Raw genomic sequence first — 11,752 nt, forward strand, 5'->3', positions numbered from 1 at the left:
TAGTTAGTGTTACAATGAACATGTAAAGACATATATGTATATATTTAGTAAAGACAAAGAGCACACAGTCCAATAATGTATGGTTCCTTTAACCTGAGTGTGTTTCTCGATACTCAATAGAAACAGCTAAACTTTTAAGTTTATGATGTTAACTAGATGTGCACGTTACAACCAGGAGATGTGGCCCAAAACAAACTTGCCATGTGAGAATTGTAAGTACCGACAGTACACGGGGGAGTCTTGCTCTAAAGAATTTCACACGCAGCTGCTGAGATTGCCTGACATATAGACATCACTGCTATACAAGCTGTTTGAAAGTGACTTGGCGACATAATATCGCAAGAACCTGCAAATCTGAGTCTTAAGTGTGTTAAACAAACCCGAGAGTTTATATTATCAAAGGAAGATAAAATATTCTGACACTCGTATTGTCCTTGATAAAAAATATGTACTTCAACCGTGTTCTAAAACAAGATGCAGCATTCACAAACATCAGTTACTGGTAAATAATCAGTATTTAGATTTAAACTTGTTTTGAAATCCTCTTTTTTCTGTTCATACATTTCATGACTGATATTATGTAGCTATGTTGCAATGGAGTGAACTCTGAAAGAGAGCAAACATGTCGATATCTTATATAACGCACATTAGTTTTTATTTTTTAATCATACTGTACATCCAAAATAAACATTTTATAATCACAATTAAAACAAAAATATTGCATTATAATTTAAATCCATGAAATCATTCAGGTGGTAGATATTTAACATACAGTATGAGAGCATGCCAACAAATACATCATCTTTCTCTCATATTTTGCCATTTTTTACAACCACACTTGATTTTGAACTAAAAACATTTAATTCAAAAGCTACTCAAAAACAGGTCATCTTTGTCCGTCTTTAATATTCTAGCCACAGCTCCCTGTATGCCCAAAAGAAACAAACTCATAATTATGTCTCGTAAGAGTATGAAACGAGTCGGATCCTTATTCGTTGACATTTACAACAAGGCTCTTGGTTTTAGGCACCGATTCTATTGATCATTTGTTTGCCCACATGTTAATATACTATGCTTGCACACAACAATCTGCTCAAAATGCTAGATCAGTATACATCAGTTAATCGGCTGAATGTTCATTTCAAAAGGATGACAATGATTATTACACAGTACGCACTGCAAATCAAGTTATTGAACACCGCACATTTAGGTAAATTGAGAAAATATTGTGATCTTTAAACTATTGGAAATTAACTAGCCAGAATATATTTTCGCAAGCTCATGTTTCGCCACAAGATTTGAGTTTGTAAACATCTACCTGAGAACAATTGAACTCAGTCAAATAAGGACCAACAAATCAGCAAATGTTTAGACTATATTTAGACTTGGCGTCTCTAAATCTTTATGAAAACTAGGCATTTTCAGATATATTATGAAGCATTGATTATTTTTCACCTGTGACCCAGTGGACAGTTTTTCGGAGACATTTCAGGAACAGCCACCATGTTTTAGCAGGTTAAATTTGATATCCAAAGCAGTGTTTTGATAGCGTCTTCTTGCCTTTTTGTGCTAGGAGCAGTCATTTTTGTGCGTATGATCAGTGTCTAAAAGAGCACTTAACAGAATTTAAACATGAGGATCTGTTTACTTTTCATGAGGAGTACTACTCGGGTAAATACAATCGCATTATGTCTTCTGTAGCTCTGAAGGGAGCTTTCTGTGTGTAAGCATACCAAACAAGTGTCCATTAATGCCACACTTAACAATCAACCAATTTGAGTGTGCAAAAATACTTTTATTACTTTGCATGTATTTCATCCTAAAATGGGTTTAGTAGTAACTGAAACACAGTTTAAATCCTTATTTCCAACAACCTATTAGTTGGCAAGCGCTCAGATCCCATCAATTACTTTAATTAGTGCTTGATTAAAGCAGGTGCAGTTGAAGATGTGAAGACACTTATCTATATATGTTAAAATACAGAGAAACAGTGTTCACAGTATGGTTTTGTGCTTCAGGTGTCTTATTACAGTGAACAAGGTTTTAAATTCAGTTTTACCTGTGCCTTGCCTTTAATTGCAAATGTTATCTACAATGCTATGCTGCTTGAGATTTAACCACAAGAGCTGAAATGTAGGGTGTTCAAGAACTTTAAAAAGCAGTGCATAATGTATTCTACATTAAGGTGAAATCGAGGTGAAATCATAAACAGTTCCCAAAAATACTTACCTTGTAGTATAAAATGTGGTTAGGGCCAGCTGGTCAGTCAGGAGTTCATACAGTACATTCAACAAATCCTGTTGAAAATGATACTTCTGGCCACAGTTCTGACTGTAATAATAACTAATTAATACACAGTATTCAGGGAGAGAAGGAACCAGCGGTTGTAAATCACCCTACCTATGTTACCAGAGGGGATCATGGGACTCAGAACAGTTACTGCGTGGATTGGTAAGGATTCTGAAGTTGTCACCAGCTGGTGGGCTGCAGTTTGCTGGACTGTTTGTAGTGGATACAATCCACTGAGCGTGAAGGCTGCATGAAAAGGCTAATGCGATGTTTGTCTGACCGGAGAACAGTCAGAAGAAGATCCAGAGGCAAGCAACACCATGGATTAGCCAAGAAGCGGAGGAGCACTCGAGAAGTGAGCCGGTATAAAGAAAACAGGGACGCAGTCATTGTTTATCACAGCGAGGGATCGCGGGGCTGGCTAGCCACTGGGTCCCAGCTGCAGCCGCTCCTGCTTATGTTTATCCAGCCACTGTAAGATCTGCTGTTTGAGTTCCTGGTTCGGCCTGATCTGGTCCATGGTTAGAGGACTGCGGTTGAAAGGGTCTGTCTGGTCACTGCAAGGAGGACATAATTAATCAATAGTTGCATTATTTGACTCCAGCACACCAAGTATTTGTGTTTACATCTCATCCACAAGTAATACCGATTCATCAGATTACAAAAAGATCCCAATAAAAGACACAGATATCCCAATTTCTCTGCTCGCAGAAAAGACAAACAATGACAATCATCTAGAAAGGATGTCGGTGCCTCGTAGGACATAACTAACCTGAGGAGATGCCTTGCTATAGTGGAGCGGTCCACTGTGACATTGGAGGAAGGGAGGAGAACAGGATCGAGCATCAGAGTGGACATGATGGGATCCAAGAACTCATCTGGGGCATCTGCATACGTCTCCTCTTCCTGCTGATGTCTGTCTGCATGGGACTAAAACAGATGCACAATGACAACATAAGCGTTTCCACCTGTATTCACCACTGGGATTAATGCACAGATTCATAAAAAAAGGTTTAAAAAAAACAAAACATATATTCTAATGTTATCTGGCAAACAGTTACCAAGTCAAACGATACCTTTATTTTATCTGCAAGGAGTGCAAAAGCCACAATCATGTCTCCAGGCTTGTTTATCTTCTTCAGTACTCGAACTGTTTGGGAGAAGAGGGTCGGAGAGTACGAGCGGCCATCCTTTGGAACCGTAGCACAGAAATTCTCCTCATCACTGCCAAAGACAGAACAAATTATTTATTTTAATTGGAAATCAGACTGGTTGTCATACTCAGCAATGTGAGTATTTCTGCTCCAGAGGATATGGCACCAATAAAATCCAGAGTTTAAACAATGAAAATATAAACAAGAGACTGCTATTTCCACGAAGAGGAGTGTTCACAACATACCCCAGGTTCAGGTAGATGGTGCAGATGTCAGAAACAAGCTGCTGGGGCTTGAAGTCAAACTCGCTGAAGTCCTTGACTTTAAGAGCCCCCATCTTCGGACCCACCAGGTGCTGAAGGAAGTAATTCAGCATGGAGATGATCCTCTCAACCAGGAAGGGGTGCACAAAGATCCCCCTGATCTCTGAGAGGGAGGAAAAACACACATGGAACGGATGAAGACAACACTTTAAATGAGTGAATCGACATGAAGAATCAAATGTTTTCTGGCTGACCTGAGGTGAGGAAGGCCAGCGTGCCGATGGTCTCATTAGACATGATGTTGTGGAAGCGTCCTAACTGTCCAAGCATCTGCAGGCTTGACTCCTTCTCTTTTCGGGCATCGGGGGCCAGTCCGTCCCACTCCCCTCGATCCCGCTCCAACTGCTGAACCTTGATTTTACTCAGGTACTACAAGATTAGAAGATGGGACTTAATTAAAAACCAAAGCTTATTTGCCAAAATTGGTGTAAAGTTTTGCATGTATGGGCGATCTTACCTGAATAGCCTCATCCAGTAGGAAGATGGCGTCATTCATCAGTAAGTTGAAGAACCTGAGGAACAGAGGGGGGTTCATGGCCTCCAGGTTCTCAGATGCATAGTGCGCCAAATGCTGAAACAAGAGACGTCAAACTCCATGAGGAGCACACTGGGATCCATCTGCTAAATAAAATACAGTTTCCCAATATACATTCACCTGGTAATGAAACCGCGCATGCCTGTTTTTGCCCTCATTCATTCTGCTGCTATTACATTTATGGCTTTTGTGGGTCACAAGGGGGCCAAAGGCAATCTCATTGAGGTCATTGAGTGAAATACAATGAAACATTCTAGACAGTTTAGCAGTCAATCACAGGTCACTTCTTTTCCTCAACCATTATTCACTACTACTCCTCCTCTCACGATACACCACAAGAGTGAGGAAATACAGGTAATAACTCTACTGCTGCTTACTAAAAATCTGTTTCTGCTGTTGATAGAATTGCCAGATCATAAACTCTGCAATACACCTCATAGGATACGCCTCAAGATCTTTATGAGTGAATTTTTAGGTGTTGCTATTCTTTAAATAATGGATTTAAGGAGTTTCTTTCTAGCTATTGGGACAGCAAGCAACATGATAGAGACAGCATGAGATTATTGAGGATTGTCATAACAAAAACATCTCAAAGACAGCAGTTTCTTATTACCTTGATACTCTCTCTGTAGCTATCTTTGCCCCACATGTACTTGAGGATGGGATACATGGGTCGTCTGTAGTTGAATTTCTGTTCAAACTGATGAGGATCGCCTGAAATACAGAGGGGAAAATTAAATAAATAACTTAAAAATATTAGTCAAATAATGATTTATTTTCACTTTATCCAGCTTATCTCCTTATTGTGATAATTATCTTAAACACACACAGGTGTTCACACACACACAATCCAACCTCTTCACCTGACTAGAAAAAGACCCAAAATGATCCCAAGAGCCAGTTTTTATTTTTATTTCTAATTGTAATTGTGAATGTTGTGTGACGTTCAGCCTTTAATCAGGTTCTTTTTAAACTTTCCAAGTGTTCATACTTGTAACAGCACCTGTATCCAATACAGTTCAACAGCTCAACACTGCTTCCATCTACAACTAGCAGGAGCAAATCAAAAGTTGTGAGGAATACAATACCTGTGAATTCAATGTCTACAAACACAGAGATGAGGGCCTCAGCCAGCTGAGCTGCATGTCTATAGGAGCAGAAGACTCTCTCTCGCTGGAACACGATTGGCTGAACAGCACCAGGAGCCACCGGCTCCATGTGGGGCATCACCGCCTCTAAGACCTCTGCAAGCTTTGCTCTTAAATGAGGGTTCTTCATCCTGTTGTGCATACAGGACAAAAAGGGATTGAAGCAAAAAGTCCAAGATGGTTCGCATCATTCAAGCCTCATTGGGCATCACTAATCTTCCTTTCAACCTGACATGATACATTCAGACATGTACCTCTCTATGTTACCCATGAAGACGGTGATGAAGTTAAGAATCTGCTCCAGACTTTCTGCAGAACTCTCCAAAACGTCGTCTGCAAATCGACGCAGGAAGATGAAAAAATCTCCCAAATTCTCTGCAAAAAACTCTGACAAAAAAAAAAAAAAAAAAATAGGCACACTTAAGTAATGACTAAATTAAGGAATATTCAGCATGATGAATAATAGTACGACGAGTGACTACCCACTACAGCAGTTTCAAAACATTTTGTAGTATTGGCTGTTTATAACCCATCAGGTCCAAAAGTATATCCATTTATAATTTGTATTACATGATCTGAAATCATGATGAAAACAGTTCAATTTGACAATAAAATGGACCTACCTGGTACATAGCAGAGCATAGACTTCTGTAGGGAGGACAGGGGGAAACTGAGTGCTACATGTTCAGGCCCCTTGTTCCCCACACCAAGCTGAACCAGCAGAGCAGCCGTGGAAGCTTGGAGGTTAAGGCAGCATTGCAGCATTGCGGGCTGCGTGGTGGCAGCTTTGGTCGACAGGTAAACAATCATCAGACGCTCAAACTGCTCCAGGAGCTGCTCTGACATTGGGTTGCCTGTTTGCTGGGACTCCTGCCATGTCACCTGGAGCCGGTGGAGAGACTGGTTCATCTTCACCATCTGCTCGTGGAGTCTGCACATGCACATTAAGCATGTGCACGGGTGCGTGGACACAAACAGAGCAAGACAATACCGGTTATTGCTGACAAATGCGATGGTGAGGAACATACAGTATCTCCGAGACAGAAACTCTTCGGCATCTTTATGGAAGCTGTGCTGCCTGCTTGTTGGAAGGTACCTGTGGAAACCAAGGTGCAGGGTGAGTTGTGTGAGGATGAGGTTTTCAGTCAGCAGGCTGTAGGTCTGCGCTGACTCCACCGGCTGCTGAGGGGGCACCGGGATCAGACAGGTTTCCTTGTCGAGACCTGGTACAAGACATTAGGAATCATTTAGTCATGAACGGTAATGCTATAAAACACAAAACCAACACCAGAGCTGCTGCATTAATACTGTGAATAAAAATGTATTCAAAAGGTTATAACCTGTTACGTGCACGTTGCGATTGCGCCTCTCTTCTTCGCTCAGCTCTTTGAGGGCGCAGTAGGTCGGGTTGAAGGTGAGCAGTTTGGGTGACCGTGGCCTGCAGAAGGGCTGGCACAGCTTCAGCAGCGCTGCACCCAAGTTTAAGAAGAACGCGTCTGAAGCGTACATCTGGAAGAAGATCTCCGGCATCTGATTGGCCCATATCTTGGCACGGCCAGCATTCGCCTGCAGACAGCTGCCCAGCCATAATAGCAGCAAATGGCGCGTCTCACCAGTTCGCTGGAGCAAATTCTTCAAGATCTGGTGCAGCTTCTCGTGAAACTGACCCATGAACTGTAACGCAAAGGGGAGTAAACAACATAAGCCCCGAGACATTTGGAGTTTGACAATCCCTTAATGGTTAATGGTTTCATTTCTAAAAGACAGGAAACAAAAACAGCCACATCAAACTAAAGAGAATCTATTTACCTGGTGGATGTTGGCCTCCTGGACCTTCGTCTCCTGGGAGCTGGAGCGGGAGGGGTTCAGGAAGTAGCCATGTCCCTCCACCACACCTGGGGTTTTCAACAAGCAGGAGATACTCAACACTGCTCCCAGTAGGGTCTTCTGGTACTGCAAACCATTCGCTGGGTCTTTGGGTTGAATGTGTTCCACCAATACCTAGGATTTTAAAAGTTGGGGGCACAAAAAAAGTTTAGGTAGCGCTTTGAAATATTATGCCATTACAGTATATCCGATTAGGATTATGTGATCACCGTTTATTATTGTATATTAGTTGAGTAGTAGCGGGCAGTGAATACGTTGTTTGTGAGTCGGCAAATATACGATAACATTTGCGAACATCCCTGTGTGTCTCCTGACCTTGGCGATATCTTTATGGTGGCTGAAATAGAGCAGAACATCCAGGTAGAAGTAGAGGAGAGGCTGGCACAGGTCCATGTCTTTGATGCGTCCCTGGAAGATATCCAACACTGGTGCTATCACCTCCTGGAAGGTACGCACCTCCTGGTCAGACAGCAGAGCGGCAATGACCTCCTCCACAAACTCAACCACCTCCTCTGGCTCTGAAACACATCGACTTTTGTAAGAAAACCGAGTAGAGAAAACTCGAGGAACGCTTCAGCGAAGACGACAAGATGAAACGAGATGAATACGCGAGTCCTGAACCTACGTGCTGCACTGAAACTTTCCAGCAACAGGTCCAGAAGCTGCTCGTAGATATTCTGGCTGATGTAGATCTCTGGGGTGAGCAGGACCGTCCGTGTGTTGGAAACTGTCAGGTTCTTACAGCGAACGGCAAACGACAGCAACTTCTCTGGTACCTTCGTCACCTAATGCGCAGATAATAAAGTCACTGAATTACGGAAGAGCGTGGGTTATTTTTATGTTTTAATTAACACGATCAGTCTACTAACAGCCGGTAATCTATGTAGAAAAAGAACACCAAACACCTCTTCTTTGGCCCTCTGGTAACAAGCAAAAAGGTACGGGATGGCACACTTCTGTCCAGCATCACGGTCAGCAGACAGGTTCACAGTGCTGCATGACGTCATGTAGATGAGGTGGTTTCCTGGCTCTGGTACCAGCAGACGGTTAAACAGAGCCTGGAAGACACAAATCAGGCCGTGTCAAACATTCTGCACATCTGCATACTCACCCATGTATTTTCTTACATAACGAATCAAGTTGTTGGTGTTTCCATTTCTTCACCAAATCGTACCCTCAATTGTGTGATTTAATAAGAGGAGAGAAAGAAGACATCTCACCTGTTCTATGTTGTCCATGTCCAGCCAGTCCTGTCCATCCAGATCGGCAGCCATCTCCTCCAGGTAAACACAGCGAAGGGGGATCCCATTACCTCCTCTCAGACTGGGGTCACCTAGGGAGAATAAAACCAGGGTCCTTAAAATACTGTCAGCTTAAATCATATTACACACAACAACCTTGCTCCTCAACAGTCACACAACAATACCAGACACACGCTTAGGGATTTACACTTACCTCACACTGCTCAACTTTGGTATTAAAGCGTTACATCCAAGTGTGCTCAAATCAGGATTTTTGATCGCTGTGAGCAGGATTGTCCGATCAGGTCATGATTACTGATCTGGGGTCTATTTTAATCTATTTCTCTGTGCCGGTCATCAGGCGATTCTGCTCCTCTGCTCTTTCTATCTTTGTGTGTGTGTGTGTGTGTGTGTGTGTGTGTGTGTCAGCTCATCTCTCGCTCTCTGATTCGACACAACTGACAAATATGTGGAATAAGTACGAAACTTAAATAACACAATATCACAAACAGCCATTTGGGATATAAAAAAAATAGACCAGACAGATGCCAACACTAGAGCTGAAGATTGCAAGCCGGCAGAGCAGCGGCTGGGCGGCGGCGATACACTCAGCCGTGTGATTACTAGCAGCTCCTACCGATATAATAAAAGGTGTTTTGAGAAAGTGAGTCACTGCAACTGCAAGAAGTCCTTGACACAGAGACACAGAGATGCACATTCATTTATTCACATACACACAGTCTCTCTCTCACACACACACACACACACACACACACACACACACACACACACACACACACACACACACACACACACACACAATCTATATATCTCCTGGCAGAGATATCTCCTGGAGGAGAACACTACAGTTGAGGACGTGTTCGTGTGTTACTACCAGGTATCTATCTGCCATTGACTTTTGATATTTGGGTCATGTCGGTAAAATGTCTTGTATGTGCAGTATGTGATTATGCAGTAATCAAAAGTCTTTGACTAAACCCATATAACACTTGTTTGTCACACCTTTAGGTTGTTGAGATGTTTATAAACCAGAAACTAGCTGATTACTTTCCTCCTTTTACTTACTGTTGTCCAAAGTGATGAGAAATATTCGCTGGATCATGTGATTGACGTTGAGCTGTTCACACAGCTCCTGCCTGGACCGGAAGGAGCGGCTGATCTCTGCCACGGAGTCGTCATTGTCATCGACGCTGTCCGACACAGAGTTTTCTGACTCTGGCTCTGACTGGCTCTCTCCTGAGTCCTCCACTGTGGTACAAGATGCAGAGGTGAAAACCATGTGGATCCATTTAAACAAGACGCCACTATGACCTATACCTATTGCAGTAGCTCTGGTAGCTCTACTCACATGGTGGTTCTGCAGATGGTTCTGGTTTCTGGCCTGACGCAAACTGCTTGGCATCAGCCAGTGAGCTGAAGAGGGCAGCGAAGGGGTTGCAGGAGATGCTCTGGTTGTTGTTGCCCTGGTCAGTCATCTCACTGGGGCTCAACACTCACTCCATCCAAGATCCCAGCCTGAAGGAGCGATGCAGACACGGCAACTAAGTGGCAAAGGAATTACACCAATGTAATATATAAAAGTAACAACAATATTTAGTATTTAGTATGTTAACCCCCCCAATCGCCCCATCCTCTTGATTATCTAGAATAGTATTAAGGCACAAAACAATGAGCTATTTCCATGAAGTCAAGAGTGTGTTTCATGTCACGGGTAGAGCTAGAATGCATGTCATAGTATGAGGTGGGTGTGTTTTAAAAGTATGTCCAAAAAAGGTCCTCACATCTCATAAAATGTCTTCTTAGAGCAACTGACTGAGAAGATTATCATCTCCAAGTGAAGCCAGGACATAATGGCTCAGAGAACACTGGCTTCTTTAAGGATTTAAAGCATTCTGCCTCCTTAATGTAGCATCACTGCCTCCAGGATTTAATGCCTCTAAATGCCCACTTCCTACAGGCCAGTTGTCCCTTAAAAACATCTTTAAAACTCTATTTTCACTGTTGATTTATATTCTTCCACACTAGCGTTACGATGTTTCCCCCTCTGACTAGATTAGACAACTTTTTGACAGATAAAATGGGATGAATGGGAATCAACAACACAACTCCTCCCTGCGTACAGTCACTTAGAGAGCAGTGAAGATGTCATGATTGTTCACTGGACTGTCTGATCAGTCCTCACCTCTTAAAGTTACCATATGTTGTCACGGTTACTCACCACTTCAGCACGTTACAGTTATATGCTCGTGTTACTTTATGGAGCTAGCTCTCCAAGCTAGCCACCGTTACGCTATTTCAAACGTGTCCTGTCACCCGTTAAGCATTTTAGTAGCACCGTTAGCTACTTGACGCTAGTTGGCTTGCTAAAGCTAACTAGCTAGCAGGGTTAACATGAGTTAGTAGCACTGGCCGCCCTGTATTAGGGCTAGTTAGCTAGTTGGCTAGTTAGCAAGCTAAGCTGCCATTGGGTCACCACGACTCTATTTCAGCATTGATTTTACAAACTGTTACTTGGATTTCGCGTAGTATCTATACTAATAAGTCTAAATAATGTACACAATCGATACAGAGCGCTGTCCTACCTGTTTGGCTTGAAGAAGTGTGTGTTTTTGATTTTCTTTTTTTAAATGCTTCTACGAAACCAGAGGCAGTTCCTATGTAAATTGAAATTGTCAACGTCATCAAAAGGAGACGGAGTGTCTTGTTTGCTGAGTAAGTTTACAAAACATGAAAACATTATTAAAAACGGTTTAATAAACCAACCTCTCTGTGTCACTGTGTTATAGAAAGTGAATATATGCAACTGTAAATAATAGTTTGAAAGAATAATATATTTATATCCAACGTTTGAACTATATTCTCAGTAAATAACTGTGGATATACATCATTCTTTATAGTTATGTAAGAGGAATATAAGAGTTATATTATATATAGCTATTAGACACTACTTCCACTCTACCACTCTATGTTAATACAGACAAATAAAGTAGTCTACTACTACTAAAACATATCAGTCTGGTGTACACTGATTCTTTCTGTTTTTTGTAAAGATTTGTTTTTATTTGTTTTTGGTAGGTGCATAAACATTTCCATTTTTGCATCAAAAAATAAATGTATCTTATTATCATAATAATGATTCATGAACTTAAATATA

At 41.8% G+C, this 11,752-nt stretch overlaps 1 protein-coding gene across 2 annotated transcripts; it reads right to left on the minus strand.

Moving 5' to 3' along the window:
• Nucleotides 1–1,922: 1,922 nt before the first annotated feature.
• ube4a (ubiquitination factor E4A (UFD2 homolog, yeast)) lies at nt 1,923–11,267 on the minus strand. 2 transcript variants are annotated; one of them, XM_031860640.1, is made up of 20 exons: nt 11,181–11,267; nt 9,947–10,139; nt 9,664–9,846; nt 8,557–8,669; nt 8,242–8,394; nt 7,962–8,121; nt 7,652–7,854; nt 7,259–7,450; nt 6,790–7,123; nt 6,546–6,672; nt 6,073–6,380; nt 5,704–5,836; nt 5,390–5,580; nt 4,915–5,015; nt 4,224–4,337; nt 3,961–4,135; nt 3,689–3,869; nt 3,366–3,513; nt 3,062–3,219; nt 1,923–2,846 (listed from the first exon to the last, which is right to left on the minus strand). In XM_031860640.1, the coding sequence occupies exons 2-20, from the start codon at nt 10,071–10,073 to the stop codon at nt 2,711–2,713; spliced, it is 3,237 nt and encodes a 1,078-aa protein (XP_031716500.1). In that variant the 5' UTR covers nt 10,074–10,139; nt 11,181–11,267; the 3' UTR covers nt 1,923–2,710. The 2 variants fall into 2 exon arrangements, with proteins under 2 accessions (XP_031716500.1, XP_031716501.1); XM_031860641.1 differs by lacking the exon at nt 11,181–11,267 and having other exon boundaries at nt 9,947–11,170.
• Nucleotides 11,268–11,752: the final 485 nt, after the last annotated feature.

This window comes from Anarrhichthys ocellatus, unplaced genomic scaffold (assembly GCF_004355925.1).
Source record: "Anarrhichthys ocellatus isolate YVR2014 unplaced genomic scaffold, GSC_Weel_1.0 scaffold24, whole genome shotgun sequence".
Taxonomy (NCBI): domain Eukaryota; kingdom Metazoa; phylum Chordata; class Actinopteri; order Perciformes; family Anarhichadidae; genus Anarrhichthys; species Anarrhichthys ocellatus.

What these genes read in the sequence shown, in the direction of transcription:
- ube4a (XM_031860640.1), bottom strand. Translation starts at nt 10,073, where the DNA reads ATGACTGACCAGGGCAACAACAACCAGAGCATCTCCTGCAACCCCTTC. An exon ending in GGAAAGTTTCAGTGCAGCAC is followed by an intron (nt 7,855 to 7,961) that starts GTAGGTTCAGGA and finishes GATGTGTTTCAG; the next exon opens with AGCCAGAGGAGGTGGTTGAG. An exon ending in TCGCAACGTGCACGTAACAG is followed by an intron (nt 6,673 to 6,789) that starts GTTATAACCTTT and finishes GTCTTGTACCAG; the next exon opens with GTCTCGACAAGGAAACCTGT.